This window comes from Acipenser ruthenus, chromosome 7 (assembly GCF_902713425.1).
Source record: "Acipenser ruthenus chromosome 7, fAciRut3.2 maternal haplotype, whole genome shotgun sequence".
Classification (NCBI taxonomy): domain Eukaryota; kingdom Metazoa; phylum Chordata; class Actinopteri; order Acipenseriformes; family Acipenseridae; genus Acipenser; species Acipenser ruthenus.
In genome coordinates this window covers 46,560,901-46,579,408 of record NC_081195.1, presented here as the reverse complement: position 1 = coordinate 46,579,408, position 18,508 = coordinate 46,560,901, and the positions used below count along the sequence as shown (strand labels likewise).

Here is an 18,508-nt window from a genome sequence, read left to right as displayed (position 1 = left end):
TCAGCCACAATATGTTTTAATGAAAGTTGTATGCGAAATGCGTTGGTAAATGAAGCTCTAGGAAACAAAGGCAGTTTAAGTTGTTTGTAGATCGGCATTATTCTAGCTTATTCTCTGTGTATAGCAAAGGCTTGTAGGGTAATTGGTTGTCTGTTTATTTTATATATATAAAAAAAAAAAAACACAGCTTTTATAAATACACCTGCTTTCACAATTCTTCCAACCACCAGCAACAAAAAACATGACACCACTTACATTTAACATCGTAACAGCGATTGTTTTCTGCAATTTATATGAAGCAGAAAAAGGGGAGAGTAGAAAATACGTCAAATAAATAAACAGATTTAAAATACAACCTGAAACACAACCCTCTGCTCGCCTCCCTCTAGTAGCAGATTTGTGTCAGCGCAGACTTTTATTTTTAATATTAAATAGGTAGTCTGGTAAAATGAAAGCTCAGCTACACATACTAACTAGAGCGCGAAAGTCCTATTTAGAAGTCCAGTCTTTGGTTTTGTTGCTGTTTGTTAAAAAAAACTAAATTAATTTTAAGCCAAGAGTCATATCTACACCCCTTACTAGTACTGTATGTCCACACAGTTTAAAAACACAGCTGTAGGCCAGTGAACGGGAGCAAAAACACTACTCAGAATACCTTGCCATTTACTGTATATTCTCCCTGAGGATACATCTACAAAAATGGAGGCTGCAGTGTAGGAGCTATTGTACCACACTGCATGGTGATAACGAAGGAAGTCCGACTGAAGACAGTAAAGTCAGAAACAGCTGTGCTTTAAACTGAAAGTTTCTAGTGTAAACTATTTTTGTTTTCTAAGTGTCAGGTGCCATAAACCTAACAAAACAAGCTGCTGGTAATTATCAACTCTCTTTCGACTCTGTTTGCTCACCATTACAGAGTAACACTTGCAATTAAAAACAGTAAATAAAACAAGTGCAAAATAAAGTAAAACACTGAATGGGTACAATAAATATTGAAATTGCACAAATGTCTCAGATGTAAGCACTTTGATGTGTCTGAGGATAGGCCACCGTTTCTGTAGCCCAGAGTCAGTTTTTGCTGCTTTCTCCGTTCAGTAAAATCGGAAGGTAATGAAATATTCATTTAGTTGGCTGTCATGATTTGATCTTCCAGAGCTGTAAATAAAAGATGTAAAAACTGTAGCTTTAAGATGTCAAACAAAGGTACCACATGTCATCAAATTCACAGTAGGGATGTTAGAGTCTGTTTAATTTCATAAACGCTTAAACTTTAGGAATAAACATGTTTAAACATTAGCATATTGGGAATTAGAATGCTGTTACTGTTCTTTTACTCATTTTTTAGGATTCACTACAACATTAATGTTTACTACATGTATGTGTATATGGAATAGTTCAATATTAAATGAATAGCATTCTACTGCACACATCCTACTGTATAAACAGTATAGCTAAACTCTATATTGGACGTGCATATATTTGACAATGGTTAAATGTTTAAGAAAAATACTAAAAGTTTAACACTTGGAAAACTTTTAAACATTTAAAACTAAACTATTCAGTATATCATATTTAAAAAGTCCTTAAGTATATACTGTTATATATTTTACCGCATGAAGGCATTACTTTAATAGGCATAAAAGTTTGCAACTGAAATCATTTTCTTTACTCCCTTTTCTTTCAGTTTACCGTGCAAATAAAGATTAAACAGAATTTTCAACATACTGAATACCGGGACTAATCTTGCGAGTATGATTTGGAATCCAGGAAACAAAGCTCACCTTCAGATTAACACCCAGGAGGTCACTAATGACTCCAGAGACAGCAGACAGGATAACCACCTGAGTAATGTTATAAAGTAAAGGATTCATGGTCAGTCCGTACAATCTGAATGGGGTATCCAGCTCCTGATAACAAAGAGAGAGAGATTGTTCACACAGTTAACAAAGAAACACAGTGGAGATCTGGAATCAATAACACCGAACAAACACAAGCACTGTACGTAGTGTATGTTATATCTGAAACCCATTTCAGATAATCCAATTTAATGACTTTTTCTTCACTTTACAGTAATAACAGACTTGATCTATTTCTTTAATTATGTTTTTTATAAAAAATTTATTTTTTTTCTCCATGCAATGAAATCGATCCAATAAAAAATACAGGGTTATTTCAGAAGTCATGGTTAATTTGTGTTCAACAGCACCATGTAAAACAGTCTGTAGTTTGCTGATTCCAATTGTGGCAGATAGGAGTCTGGTAATGCAGGCAATTTCAATTTCAATGCAGATATCTTCTTTTCGTTGCTCAGGGGTTTACTACATATTTGAGATTTGAATTCTATTGTTCCTATGTTAATTTAAGGACCGGGAAACAAATGTAGGTGATGTATTCAGAATTTTATTATTTATTATTGTTGTGGCAACACAACAATCCTGTCTTAAACACCCCCTCCCATTCAGTCTTGCACCTCTGAGACTGTGTTGTTTTTCTATTATAATATTTTACATAATAAGTACTATACACACTCTTTACCTGAATGTTGCTCCCTTTTTTATCACACTATAAGGTGGGTATGCTTAGCAATTCTGAGAGACATGATAGTCTTACATGTTATTATTGGCAATCCTGCTATACTGAATGAGGAATTCAGTAGGGTGGCTTTTAATGAAGCCAGTGGATTCAGTGACAGAGAAATGAACCACGAGACATATCAATACCTCACACTGACTCTTAACAAAGACACAAGCAACCACTACGCAACAACCTGTGCTCTTCTTTACCTTCAGCAATTTGGTGGCCAGTTTCAGCACATTGTTCACCAAAATCAGTTCATCTTTTTTGTTAGGTTTCTTCTCCATCTTCAGGTACAGGTTAATCTAAATAAAACAAAAAGTCTATTAGAATGACGACAATGGACCTAATTGTTGCAACTGGAAGCTGTCATTTTTGGTTTCTTCATGGGAATATCAAATTTTTAGGTTTTTAAAATCATGTCAGGTGATTTTAAAAAATAAATAAATAAATATATCCATTACGCTAGTCTAAAATGATTAAAGGGAAAAAGGACAGTAACCACTCATTTTGATATTTGATTATACATTGTCTTTTACAATTCATATAATTACATAAATGGCTTTGCGTTTTAATTACAAATACCATATTTCTTTGTACCAGCTCAGGTTTAATTACAACCTAACTAAGCATTCAATGCAAAAGCTGTGGGTAAAATACATTCTGGTGGTCACAGCTCAGTTCAATAGAACAGGTGTTAACATCCAGTTCAACTGTGGGTGGATGTGCACATGCTAGAAAGAACATCTCTATCTGTAGCAGCAATGGGGCGAACTCATATGTGTCTCCATTAAGCTGCTATTTATAAGCTTTTAAATAATACATTGCTTTTAGCGCCTTAGCACACCAAAATCAAGAAGGAATGACAAGAAGTGAAAGCCCCCTGCTATCAGTTTGCTCCAACTGCAATTGTGCAATTGGGTCATTCTGTGTAGATGAGCATTTGAAGGACTTAAAACCATTATTTGTTCTGCCCATACCATTTTAAGTCAGATTTCAAGACCATTGTGTCACATGCTGTTGTACCTGTAATTTAGATATCCGAAAATTGCGTGAAATACCTTTTTCTATACCACCGGAAAAAAACGATGGAGACCGATTACCAAGTCAATTATTTCAACACAAGTCCTTCAAACATTCATCTAGAACCCATGAATGCTTGTTTTAGAACTTTGCAAGAATCCACTTTTAAAGATGGCAACAAAGAAGAAATAAGAGTTCAACAGTACCTCTGTAGCCCCGTGACAAACCACTTGCATATAAAGATTCTACACATTTGATGTTTTTAGTTTTATGGAATTATTTATGTATACATGTTTTATGGTTTCTCTTGGTTTAAACTCAAACTATTTGCTAATATTATACAATATAACCCAAAACAACATGAATGCGTGTTGTTCATGTTTATACATTTATTAAACTGTGAAGATTACCAAGTCAATTATTTTACAAGTCCTTCAAATCCTCAGCTATAAGCCCACCAAAGGTCAGTTTGTTAACTCATGTCCCACAAGGGGTTTCAGCCCTTCAAAAACGGTGCCATTTTCAATACTTAAATCCTGAAGCCTTTTTGTGGGGTCATTAAATCAGACAGTAAAGTAGGTATTGCATACAGAAAGTCAGTTAAATTATGAGCACACCTTAGCAATTTGAAAGTGATATCTCTCCTGCTTTAGAAGGAACATGCACTCAGAACTCTGCTGCTCGCCTGGTGTTCTCTCTACCTCGCTTCGCCCACGCTACTCCACTACTCCGCTCGCTCCACTGGCTCCCGATCACCGCTCGCATCCAGTTCAAGACTCTTGTACTAGCCTACAGATGCCTTGATCAGACTGCACCCAGCTACCTCCAGACCCTCATCTCTCCCTACACCCCCACTCGACCTCTCCGCTCCGCCTGCACTAGAAGACTGGCTCTACCTCCACTACGCTCCCCTGCCTCCCGAGCCCGCTCCTTCTCCACCCTTGCTCCGCAGTGGTGGAACGACCTTCCTACAGATGTCAGGACTGCCCAGTCCCTGACCACATTCCGGCGCCTCCTTAAGACTCACCTCTTCAAACAGCACCTGTAGAACTCCTCTGTTGTATCCTGGGACACTATCACCCTTCATTTAAATATGCTTTATTTTGCTCTTATCTGCCCCCTATTTTACTGCATTTAATCCTGTACCTCAGAATATTGTAATCTGCCAAGTGTTTAATCTGTAGTATTTTGTACTTAATCATATCCTGATGTAACTATCACTATTTAATCATATCCTGATGTAACTTTCACTATTATCTGCTGTATTATTGAATTGTGGTTTGTCACACTTGAGAATTATTGTATTTCTTGTTCTTATTGTATGACTTACATTGTAACACTTGAATGTATTTGTATTTGCTTGCAATTGTAAGTCGCCCTGGATAAGGGCGTCTGCTAAGAAATAAATAATAATAATAATAAATAATAATAATAATAATAACTTAACAATCACTCAGGAAGTTGACAATTGGACAATTGTTCAAGTTTAAGGCCCCCAGCAACACATAAACACTAAAGTAGTGGTACTTATTTTGTATGAATTCTACAGAAGCCCTACCTGGCTATCTGTGCAGAAGCATCCATATGGCTACTGACATTCTAAATATCATTTTTAGATCCTCAAAATCACTTCAAAATGAGACGCATTTCACGTATGACTACCCACCCCTCCCCACCCCACCCATACACACACACACAAAAGTGGGTGTGACTCAGCAAATCTTCATCATTGAGCTTAATTATTTGGCATGGTTTCATACCTGATCTATATCTCCCATTACAAAAAATATAAGCAAAATCAAAACCTTGAGGTGGGAAGCTCTGGTTGAGTTGACACGGAATGACCCAATTGCAAGACACAACAGGGGAGACCGTACCTGTTCAGTAAGTAGAATGGAGGTATTGCTGTATTTTTTGCTTGTTTCTGATCCCAGCGTGACAAACCGCAGCAAAAAGAGCGATAAGGAAATGCACCAGATCACCAGTTCCCAATTGTAGTGACACTCCAAGAATGTCTCGTGGACATGCAGCAGCTGAAACAGTGAAGCAAAAAGGGGTTTGTTTTGTGCTTTCTTTTAATAAATTAAACTGACCATTCAGTGTGGGCGGAACAAAAAACAAAAAACAAAAAACAAAAAAAAAAAAAAAGGAAAATTTGACAACAATTGTGTGCTGTGGAAAAGCGTCTGTGTGTGTGTGTGTGTGCGTGCTTGCTTGAGTTAACTTATAGAACAGATGCAGGGTCATCCTGCAGCACTTGAGGTGAAAGCAAATTAAATGTAGTGCACTCATTTTACAGCCAAGCGTGACACACATAGAGTATATTGGTCATGGGCGCCTCTTGGGGGGGGGGGGGATAAATCTCATCAGTAGGAGCAACAGGACATCATCGGATAATGCATAAATACATAATGTTTCCTATGGATCATTGTGGCTTATAAATACAGAACGAGCGAGATGGGAAAGATAATGAGCCCCAGCTGGGTTGAGGCTACAGTGATTGAAAATCATTCCGATCGAATGACTCTGCAGGTCTGTCTCGGGACGTTTGAGGTGCAATGATATGACAGCATACCACACAGAGGTCTCCATTCCACTAGTCCTGCTTTTCATCTGAGCTTACATTGTTTTTAACTGTGTGCTAGCAACTGGTAAGTGGGGGTGTGAATTTAGAATAAAAACATATTCATACTCAATAACTACTGTGCAAAGTTTGTGTATTCGAGTACTGGAATGCTAGGTCCAGTTACAAGCAGAGTTAAACCTGTGGGTTTCCTTCACTGATGTAACTGAAGAAGTGAGGGGGTGTGTCCTTCAAGTGTTCCCTGTTTGTAGCCACTAAACCAGAACAGTTTGCTAATCTAGAAACGGCAGTCATTTTATTACGCCAGCTCACTGGCAGTTGCATTGCTAAATGCTTCCTCATAAATTCAATACATGAGAGAACTTCTTTAAAAGGGTAGAGTTTGACGTAAATTTTCTGTAAACCTCTTTGTGGTCTCAGTATGTGACTTCAAACATATCCAATATGCATTGGCTCTTTAATTTATCACATCCCAAAAATGTACCCAACATAACTGCCAAATTCTATCTTACAACCCATCTGCCTTTTATTATTGAAGTCAATGTTAATTTTGCACAGGAGTTGGCAGCCAATACCCTCTGGCAAGCAGCTGGAACAGACCAAAATAAAACAAATACAACAATACTGAGGACAAACAGAAGCCACCAGGGAAAGCCCGTAGACGGAAGCTCCCAGGGGGCGGCGCACAATTGGCCGAGTGCCGCCCGGGGGAAGGGAGGGCTAGGTTGGCCAGGGTGTCCTCAGTTCACCGCGCACCAGCGACCCCTGTAGTCTGGCTGGGCACCTGCAGGCTTGCCTGTAAGCTGCCCAGAGCTGCGTTGTGGAATCCAAAGAATTATCAGGATTACTCCCTACTATTATTATTATTATTATTATTATTATTATTATTATTATTATTATGATTATTATTATTGACTGGTCTAACCCTTAAGTGTATTTTTATTTTTCACTGTTCTTGTTCTACATTTTTTAAATGCAACTGTTCATTTTAAGCTACATTTTTACATAACAATACGAACACACGTTTGGTCACCATCACAACTGTTGCAAGAAACTGGGGTTCCTGTGATCTGGGTACCTCTCTGCACTTACAAACATTTGTAGTCGATCAAATTGCGTTTATTTATTTTATTATAGATACAGACCAACATGTCGCATTCATAAATATTGACACATGCTTTATAGGGAGAGGCAGCATTTTTGTGCCTAACCCCAAAAAAACAGTTGTCAAAACATTTTTGTTGTCGCATTTGCAACCATTTTAGTCGCAGTCTGAAGCCCTGTATCATAATTTCTCATTTCTCTGTGATTCAGTGGTACAAACACATCGATACATTACGATGGTGTGATTGAGAGAGTATTGTGGTTGAGGAATCATTTCGTCATAAAGAACACCTGCCTGTGCATACCAGTTGCAAGCCTGTCATGTACCAGTACTGGTACACGTACCACAGGTTGAAAACCACTGGACTAGAGCTCCCTCCCTGATGTTTATGTTGTTCCTGTGTTCTCTCACAGTTTCTATATAACAGCTCACTGTGTTTCTGCTGTGAGGATTGGACTGGCCTGGATCCAGAGTATGAACAGGGGGAAGAGCTCACAGGCTGTGAACATGATTGTTGTGTTGTGTAAGGGGTTCCTCAAAAAAAAGTCTGCTGGACCCTCTCCTTGTCAATATCAGAGTCTAATGAGCTTCTAAAAGAGATGGCCTTTACAAATGGAATGACTGCTTCTTTTACAAACGCTGTGGGGATGCACAACCAAACACAGAAGGAAATGAAGTCATTTAATATGGCAGAGTTTCTTCATCTCATTAAGCCAAATATCTCAAGTGCAGGCCAACTTGGAATACTAATGGTTCATAATGGAAGATGTTTCAACAGCCTTCGAAAAGGTTTTGTCTGGGCAAAATAGGATGGGCTTCTGCATACCATAGAAGTGATTTTACAGGGATGGGGGTGGGATAACACACTTTTCTATTGTTTTTCATTATAAAACACAAAAAGCCTTTTAAACACTGTGGTCCAATTAAGTTTGCCCAAAGCACAAAAGTTAGATTGAAATAAATACACAAAATAATAACGCTGAGCACAGGACTGCCTATTTAGTTGCACCCCTGTTTTCCATTGGCCATCTCACCTGTGCACAGCAGATAAACACCACTGAGAGAGTCAGCAAAAATGCAGATGAAACTATTACATCCACAGATCTCTGCGGGCCCCGTCTCTGCAACACAGAAGGAGGGATCATACACAGGGAAATGCAGCAAGGAGCAGTGAAGGGTAACCAGAAGGGTAATCATTGTTATCAGATCCTTCAGCAGAAGGATAGAAGGACAACCTTCCCAGCAGGGCAGCTGCAACCACCAATTGTACACTCAAAGTCTTACTATTCAGCCACATTAATGTTGTCAAAACGCACTGTTCCTCTGTTGCTTTTTCAGGTTTCACTAATCATAATTGCCACTCCACATGATTAAATGCAGCATATTGAAACACATGCTGATTAAAGGAACAATGCAGAATGTAAATTAGGGCTTGATGGCCCTAATTTACTTTAGTGTGAGAGTGTAATGTGGCACATCAGTCAGCAGAGGGCAGTACTGGACAGTTGCTGCCATTGAAGAACTACAGTACTAGGCAACATGACAAAAAAAAAAAAAGAAAGAAAACTGCCTCACCTTCAGATACGAGCGAAGCGAGAGCCACATCTTAATGTTCTGCACTTTCTTTAAACGAAAATGGGGAACCTCTGACTTTCTGGCTCTTCTTGCAGAAGTTAAATGGCCAAAAAGCTTGGCAAAAAGTAATCTCTGTAACAAGAGAAAGAGGTTAGTGAATGCAGACTGTCTCCAAATCTCATTGGTGTGTAGGGCTGCCTACACAATGCCATACAACATATTCTGCGCTGGGAACAAACATATACCCCTCAAGATTTAGAGTATACATAACAAACCAAAATAACGAATATTCACATTAAGCAATAATATCCTGTTCAAATGTGAAATTGTCCTTAACTTTAAACAATCTGAAGGCTAGCTATACTTCGTCTGTCTTTGGGCTGGCTAGTAGTAGTTTACAGAAGCAGCCATGGCTTTAATTTAATGGACAGACTCAAGATTTAATGCAGTAGGTGTGTGCTGTGCTGAGCATCTCCACTGAAAGGGTAACAGGTCAATCAACACCAAGGCTAATGGATAACCGCACTCCGGGTCTTGTTTTTACAGGGCTTCAGAATAGAGTTACAGCAAAGAATGTATCTTTAATATGGCATTAATGGGATCTAATGGGGATTCAGAATGATCGATACATATTCCCTATAAAGCACTACAAGTATCGCAAAAACAAGTTAGGCCATCATTGTGAAATGCTGAAAGTTTAGGGTTTAACATACTCAGACATAATGTACAAACCCTGCACTAATTATTATATTACTGTTTTTATTATTATTATTATGCTGGTTTAGACTCTTTTTATCATTACTGTATATGGTATCATGTATGATCACACTCCACTACGATTCAGTCCAGCTGAAGGAAAAAACAGAATCTCTATCTACACTACTTCACAATTTCCTTTTTTTTTTTTTTTTTTTTTTTACTGTAGTCAACAACTGTATTGCACTACTGTGTACTGTAGCGTGGGCAGTGCATTCACAGAACACATGCAGGACTGCGCAGGTTCAGGAGGGGGCTGTTCCTGACAATGAGAGCCATCAGCAGGCTGAATGCTGACATGGCAGCCTCTTGGTGGCTGTGAGTGTTCTTTCGTTTAGCTCAGATAATTAGCATTTTAATGTAAAACTGTATAATAGTATAATATATACCACCTGATGTACCCAGGTATTAGTATTCTAAATTGTCATAAATGCCAATTGAATCCTAAACTCACCTGCTTGTACGTACGCTCCGCGACGCTCAGAAGAAAGAAAAAGAGCCAAATGAGACAAACTCGAACCACAAAGCTGACTATCACCATTGAAACAACCATGACATCGAGGCTGGAGCCAAATGCAATAGAAAAGAGTTCATTAGTGGAAAGAGTGGCAAGCTGCTCCAGGTCTTTGTACTGGAAGAGTCTGTATGCAAAGGGGGTCAGTCCGAGGAATAAAGACACCAAGTTGCCAAATATCTGGTAACCTATTCCTGGAGTGTAGATGTTCACCTGAAACAGACAAAACAAAACTTAGTATTACAGGAGACACAGATGCTTCATTTTTAATCAAGAACTGTTCTTTTATTTATTTATTTATTTTTTAAAGATCTTCAGCATGTTTAAAGGTATTCATATTAAATATATATATGTATTAAATGTTCAATATATATATATTGAACATTTAATACAATTTTCAGTACAGGACTACTGTAAAGCACTTTGAGAAAACTGGTCATACCAAGCCATCCCAAATAACTCGGCCTCCTAGGAAAAAAATACATCGCTAATCTTTCCAAACCACTTTTATTATGCTTCCCTGACACTTTTAGTATTATAGTTGCTTATCAATGAGCAACATCAAAAGGTATCATGTCTTGCTTTTAATACACCTTATCAGCACTATTTAAAAATAGCTTTATCACATTAATAGTGCCATTCCCCCTGCAGCTGCTGCCTGGAAAAAGTTTGCTGAATGAGCTGATAAGAAGTATTTTTATGGAAGATATATTCTATTGCCTAACACAGGGACAAGGTATAGAAAATTTTATGTACAGAAGTATGAAAAAAACAGTTGCTTGTTTCTCCTGCTGGCTGCATCCCTACTCACCCTGTTCATAATCATCCCACTGATCTCTAGAACAGACATGTCTGCTTTCTTACATTCGGTCCCCTCCCACACTATAGCGCTCACTCTTTCAAGACCTGGATTAGAGCTGTGAATCCAAGGAGTGTGACTCTGCATATATAAAAAAAGAAATAAAATAAAAAAAACACAGTACATTTCCGCCACATTTATTCCCAGATTCTGATACTTAAAACAATTTTGCACAATTGTTTAGCTTTTCTTTAGATATATGTAGAGCTCAAGTGTAACTTTCTTATGTACAGTATAGGATTATATCCACTAATAAATTAACTTGTTTCATCTAGAACTGAAAATGCCAGTTCACCATCTCACTTACTGTGTCACATCTCTTTGCTTTCTTGTGCCTGAGCCCTACAAGCCAATTATCATCTATTGTTAAATGTCACAGACACAGTTAATATATTAAAAACAGTCTTTTGCATATATCCAATAGTAGATTCGGCAAGAAGGATTCTAATTAACATTGTAATTCTTTTCATAAAGTCTTCTGTTTTTTCATTCAGCTGTACTGTATGTCAAGTTCCCATATTCTGTTGTAACTGGAAGAGGACTATAAATTGACTGTTAATGTAGCTAGGGTACTTCATTACACAAATGTCTGAACCTATTTCTGTGGATTTGTAAAACATTTGTAAAAAAAACAAAGAGCAAGGATGAAAAACGTAATTTAATAAAGCACAGTGCTTTGACACAATATTCCTAGTCAGATTATTGTAACCTTGAGTGTGGTTCAGGGGGGCAGGAGCTAGGGCTCTTCCCCCATTCTGTCCCTAACCCTAACCCTAACCCTAACCCAATCTCCCTAAAACCCAAAGTCATGCCCTTATTCTCAGTCTTGTCCTTTTCCATCCTCCCTTCCTCCTCCACTATGCTGCTCCACCTCTGCAACGGTCTCCCGCTGGGGGCAAGCAAACCTCACTTCCCATCCTTAGAGGCACAGCCGCTTCTGCCTCATCCTCCGCCAGGAAGGTTCTGCGCGAGCCACAGGGGACCCCCGGCCAGCCAAGGGGGAACCCTGTACTCCTTCCTGAGTCACAAAGCACATCTCTCCTATTCTCAATTCCTGAGATTCTTCCTCCACACAGCCCTTGCTCCTGTCCAGTGAACTTTAGGCTGCAATGATGAGTGTCACACTTACAGAATCATTGTCACAGACCTGATGGAAGGGGTCGTCTCTGAACTCCTTCTTGCTGGCTGTGCAGACGTTGGTGTTCTCAGCGTCGGTCTCGCTAGTGCAGGAGGAGCGGCACTCTGCACAGTGCAGGAAGTCCTCCCACAGCACATCCTCTGTCTCTGACTCATGCCGTATGCTCTCAGAGTCCTGACGGGACCTAGTGCATCGAGAGCTGCAGCCAGTACCAGACTTAGGAGCCTCCTGTCAACAGAAAGAACAAAAATGCAATAGGGTCACTGCAGCTCAAGTGTACAAACAGGGTTAACCAAATGTCCTAATTCTCAAAATCACAATAATACAACTATCAAGAAGCAAAACACTGTTATAGGCTGTCCGCGTACAGTACACTCATTCATTTTCACCACTCGTCACTGCAAAAATGCAAAACCATTAACAAGATGACAGGAAATAAACTCAATCAAATTAATTTGAAATCCTCAAAAGGGATAATGTGTATTTCTCAAAATAACAGCTTTAGTCTCTCAATATGTTTTTTTTATTATTTTATTACTTATCTGCCCTCTAGTGGAACAACTAACATTTTGACTAGATGTCTTTCTCACTGTCTCACTGCTGACACTTGTGTGACACTTGATTGTTTATAAAGCAATCTCCAATATAAATAATCCATTTGGTTTTGCAGTCAGTGAATGCCTGCTCTTTGAAATCCTATATCATTTTGATGCCAAAGACCAATACCATCCCAGTTTTTACAACAAGAAAGAAAAACACAATATGTTTCTGCCCATACACTCTACACAAAATATCAAACAAATATTACATGCACGAAAAAAGCAGCTTGATGACTAAACACAACAGTATGCCAATTTATGTATGCATTTTATTCTGAATAGTTAATTATCAACTCTGTGTACAGTACCTGTATACTGTAAAGACCACTCAAAACAGCAAGACCAGTAATTAAATATATAATATGCAAATTGATTGTCATTTTTAAGGAATTATTTCTCAGTACATGATAATTAAAGTATTTAATTAGTTATCGTATGGTAGCCTTTCTTTTAAATTTGGTTTATAAGTTAGTTTACTATTAATTCACAAACACTAAAATGGAGGACAGTCTATACGCTCTGCCCTGTGCGGGCACTAGCGTATTTTGCTGACAGGACTAAAAGTTGGAGGCAGTCCGAACAGTTTTTTGTCTGTTATGGGTCAAAGTCCTATGGTCAAGCCCTGTCTAAACAAAGGCTGTCCAAATGGATAACAGACAGTCAGGACTGCCTATGAGTGAGCCAACTACCCCCCGCCAGAAAAGCTCACTGCCCATTCCACCAGGGGCATGACAACTTAATGGGTTTTATTCCAGGGTGCATCTGTCACAGACAATTGGAATGCAGCGGTGTGGGCTACTCCCCATACCTTTACGATGTTCTACAGACTGAATATCGCGGAAAACCTTGGCTTTGGAACTAGAGTATTAAGGTCGGCTTCACAGTCGAGCCTTACAACATAGACACACAGGTGAGTTTCTCTCAGGTTCGGTCTTCTGAAAGGAAAAATGATGTGATCTGTGCGGGCTGTCCTTATATGCCCTCGGGGGCGGGCATGACTGCGTCACAGGCATTGCGTGCAGATTTGATATATCTATTCAGGTTTCGGGGTCTTTAGGAGGTAAATAGTTACATTTCGTATTTGACAGGGAACTTGCACAACAATGAGCTTCCCCTAACCAAACTACACCTGGATGCAATTAAAGCCCTTTTGATGAAGTTCAAATTCCAACCAAACAAAACCTTAAGAAGTGCCTTTGGGTCGTTTGCTGTACGCTGTCTGGAACCATTACACATGTCTAGTGCATACCAGATTTCCTTTTGTATGTATAATTCAGATTTTACAGTATGGGTCTGTTAAAGGAGCTTAGCCACATAAACACGATGAAATGGGCAAATAACACCCACAATGAAACAGATGGGCAGAACGACAAACATACAACTGCACATACCACCAACCAGACAAATTCACTTTTCTTCATCTGATTTCAAGCGCTGTGCTTACAAACATTGGGCGACTACACAGAATGTGTCCCCTGCTAAAACCTATGTTATAAATGCAGGTTTTGAGATTTAGGTGCTTCACTTCTATCAGAGACTCAACAAACTAATTCCTCCTAACATGGAAGGTACCACATGGCTCCCAATGAAAACATTTAAAATTAACAGTATTGTGTGTATCTGTCCACACCACAGTTTAACATCGATTAACCTTGGTCAAATGTCCCTAAATCAGCTTGCACTCACACTAGAAGGCAGGGTTCCTCAAAATCACTTTCCATGCACCTAGTCCAGGTTTTCAGAACTACCTTTTTGTGACCAGGCATCAGCAACCTCAGCCCACAATCAAATACGTTTTTTCAATTTTCACTGAACATTTTCAAGCTAAATTTGTGGCTGTGTGGTCCAGTGGTTAAAGAAAAGGGCTTGTAACCAGGAGGTCCCCGGTTCAAATCCCACCTCAGCCACTGACTCACTGTGTGACCCTGAGCAAGTCACTTAACCTCTTTGTGCTCTGTCTTTCGGGTGAGACGTGGTTGTAAGTGACCCTGCAGCTGATGCAGAGTTCACACACCCTAGTCTCTAAGTCGCCTTGGATAAAGGTGTCTGCTAAATAAACAAATAATAATAATAATAATAATTTACTCCCTTAATATTAAATTACAGGCCTATTGTTGATTTTAGCAGCTGCTAACCACATGGGAGTTTCTTAAACCACTGCAAGTTTAAAAAGAATCGAATCTCTCCTGGCAACTAAAAAAAATAAAAAAAGATATATATATATATATATATATATATATATATATATATATATATATATATATATATATATATATATATATATATATATATAGGAAACAAAGAAACATCTACTTTACAGGAGGCAGCATTATTTCTGGAAACCACCTCATGTATGGTGGGCTTACAACAATGGTGTGAAAACAGTTTATCTGACATGCACCCAATTGGTTACACACATGATCACTTCTGTAAGAAATATCAGGAAGATACTTCTAAAAAGAAGGACTGCATGCAGGGAAAGTAATCTTTTATAACTGTGTTCAAAAACCAAATGGAACTCTCCCTGATGAGATTAACCTTGCTTTTCTGGGCACTAGGCATAAAGAGCAGTATTCAGTGATGTTTTCATTACACATCGCTGCTTTACTATTGCTGCCCAAATCCTATGCAGCCTATAGCACTCCTAGACAATAGAACACACCACCGTTGGGTACAATTACAGCAGCAGCAGGTCATACCTCAGCAGGGTAGTGTTTCTTGTAGTGGTGAGGCTTTCTGTTGCGCAGTGCGTAGTCACTCGATGTGCGCTCAACATTACGCCGGCCAAGACTGTACCCGGTTTCAGGGTCCTCCTCGCTCGAGACCTCGTCAGACGCATGCTCTATCATTCTCTGAACATCCTGAAACATCAGTGTTAAAAAAGCAAACTGAGACACGGAAGACAGAACATGTACTAGGACTCCTTGTTTATGTGACTGCTAGTTTGTTTGATTACCTATCTTGTACCTAAAAACATTTTTATTCTTGAAAGAGAAACGCATTTTAAAATACGTCTTTGAGATAGGCCACAGGTGCGTTGATACAGATTAAGGATTCTGTTTTTCTATCAAAATCAAAAGACACAGTGGTCCTTTTAAAAACAGACTTGGTAAGCAAACCCTCCTAATGTTGAACACGTTCAACATTATGACGTATGTGTAAACAAGGTGTGTGATTTTTCCTGGTGAAATAATAATATCTTTGGAAGTGTACATCATGAAGGGAGGCCTAGAGAGGAGGAAGTGGAAAGAGTCCAACACACTTCAGAGTTGTGTCAAGGCGAGGGTGGTTACAAGATATTAAGGGTGATCCCAAAGAGCAGAAACCATTCAAATCACAAGGGTAACTTATTTTAATAGAAATGACTCATCCCAGTCAAAAATCAACAACTCCTGCAATTTAACATCCAAGCATGCTGTACCAGTTGTGATTCCCAAGCCACAACTAGAACACAGAAACACACAAAAAGGGAAGTCAAACTACATCAAAGTAAAACTGCAACAAAATAAACTGTTTGAAATAATGACATGGTTTTACATGAGAATCAATGATTGAAGGAAACTATCCCACCTTATGCTGAGTTGCATGGTGATGTATGTGTCTGGTAGCTCCTCCTGTGCTCCAGCATCCTTCCTCAGGCCTCAGGACCTCACAGTGGGGCTCGTGGAGCTGGTTCCCGTCCTCACTGCTCTTGCTGGTCACCCTTCCGTCCAGAGACACATAGCCATTGTCAGTCTCTGTCGACTTATCAATGGATAGCTTGGTCTTCTTGGATCTGAGGATGGGCACAAGCAACACATCTTTTTAAGATGGACTATTATGAGATCTGAGAATGAATAATATATTCAATTATTAAAAGGCTACTTTATAATTTTTGGGAGCTTCTGGTATCGATGTTACAAGTATAACAGAAAAACACAAAAAAATGACACATGCATCTTTATATTACTTTTATAAAGGAATGTATCCTTTTAAGAGGTTAGAATAAAAAGAAGCTGACACACAAGGAATCGCACTGTACATTATTTTGGCCCAGCTGCGTTTCCAGCTGGATTATTGTAATGAACTCATCAGGACTTACTGGCAGCAGTTCTTTAGAAGGCAAAGGATATGATCTCATCATTAGAGCAGAAAATCTAAATACTGCAAACTCTTTAAAAAGAGTAAAACAGCTGTCAGTTTGTGGTGTATTACAATAAATACATTCAAGTGACTTTGCACGACTTTGAGTCCTTTAAAACCACAAGATTGTATTCCTTGCCACGTAATTCACTACTTGACTACTGTGACTAAAACATAACATACAAATAAATACAATATGTAAAAAGTATGCTTATAGAAAAAAAAAGAAACATGTATAATATACTATTAGCTTTAGTTATGACAGGTGATAAAGTGCAGTGAAGAAGGGTTATACTTCATTGTGTTACAAAAAGGAATAAAGCATCACATGACAGGAAGAGATTTCAGAATACAGAGGCTAGCATTTATTATGAAAATCACCTCCTCACCACCAGGTCTGAATTTATACACCTTTGGAAATAAACTTTCCCTGTTTTCATTCTTTTATTTGTGCATCTTTTTTTTTTTTTTTTTTTAATTAAATAGAAATCGCCCACATGGTCATACTTCCCATTGCAGAAGAACATACTGACCATTACTTATCCTGCTTGCCAGTATTCATTCTACAGGTGCAACCTTATACAGCTGAGCAGCCACCTGACCAAATCTATAATTACATGTGCAGCGGTTATAGGAAACATAAAAAGTATAGGTCACACAGAGGGAACTACTGGCTGCCACAGTATTCCATGTCTGTCTTGCCTAGGAGATCAAAATGACCTTTTAAGTAACCTGTACTATAGGTGTAAATAGCCTGTACATATTATACAGAAGTGACCCTATTTCACCATATTGCCTGCCAGGTGTTTGTGTCTCATGGCAGGTATCTGGTCACGAGCAGCAGAGAGCTACTTTTTTCATAGTGTATTAATTAATGTCTTTCCTGTGGTTGTGCTTGTCAGGTACAAGGGGGAGTCAAGACAATGGTTAGTAGAGGTGATATGCGGTAAAGCTGCTTGAGTACTGGTCATCTAGACAGTGCTTCAAAACTCCCCAAAAAGGCCTGGTCACATATAATCGAAACAACATGTTCTATTATTAAGCTATGCAAAATCCCCAATTTTATATTTCCCCATCATCTTTCAGCTTGAACATTGTCCAAATGGTATACAGGATTAAAACCCCATATACAAAAGGCAGTACGATAAATATTAAGGTGAACATAACACATTAAAGTTTTAGAGCACTGTTGATGTACAGTAAATAAATAATTTATAGCATCAATGAGACCACAAACAGTAAACACAGTAAATAAACAAAGAGCTGCAGTATCCCCTCTTGTATTGAAAACTGGTAAAAAGCAAACATTTCACAGAAATCTGAAATGACTCACCCTAATGTTTCAACGAGGACTCTCGTTTTTGTTCATTGCAATTGGTAACCAAGGACTGGAAACTGAGGAACATTTCAGACACCTAATGGCTGATAATGGATTACAAATTCCAGTATGCCAGTATGCCAATTATCGGCTGCACAGCTAAACAAATTTCAAAAGCGTTCAATTTAAAGTGACAATTCAAGAAAACAATTAGCATTTGATTATACTTAGCCAGATGTTTAATTTGTTTTCATTCATGATGTTGGAATAGAGCTTGAGTTTGCCTTTCTTGAAGCTGAAATGCTCCTGCACCCAGTACTGTGCATGTTTGGTGCTGAAGT

General features: G+C 38.7%; 1 protein-coding gene across 4 annotated transcripts in view; it reads right to left on the bottom strand.

Annotated features, from left to right (window-relative positions):
* Nucleotides 1-18,508, bottom strand: part of LOC117415712 (protein PHTF2-like) — a 65,989-nt gene continuing 47,481 nt past the window's right edge. For 3 of the 4 annotated variants that reach the window (XM_059027149.1, XM_034026413.3, XM_059027150.1), the window contains 11 exons: nucleotides 16,298-16,502; nucleotides 15,427-15,588; nucleotides 12,120-12,356; nucleotides 10,943-11,071; nucleotides 10,072-10,344; nucleotides 8,862-8,993; nucleotides 8,321-8,407; nucleotides 5,475-5,630; nucleotides 2,784-2,879; nucleotides 1,782-1,907; nucleotides 1-1,155 (listed from right to left, as the gene is read on the bottom strand). In XM_059027149.1, the coding sequence (XP_058883132.1) occupies nucleotides 1,135-1,155; nucleotides 1,782-1,907; nucleotides 2,784-2,879; nucleotides 5,475-5,630; nucleotides 8,321-8,407; nucleotides 8,862-8,993; nucleotides 10,072-10,344; nucleotides 10,943-11,071; nucleotides 12,120-12,356; nucleotides 15,427-15,588; nucleotides 16,298-16,502 (1,624 nt within the window). In that variant the 3' untranslated portion in view covers nucleotides 1-1,134. The remainder of the gene's footprint in view (nucleotides 1,156-1,781; nucleotides 1,908-2,783; nucleotides 2,880-5,474; nucleotides 5,631-8,320; nucleotides 8,408-8,861; nucleotides 8,994-10,071; nucleotides 10,345-10,942; nucleotides 11,072-12,119; nucleotides 12,357-15,426; nucleotides 15,589-16,297; nucleotides 16,503-18,508) is intronic. The other variant, XM_034026415.3, reaches the window with a different exon arrangement.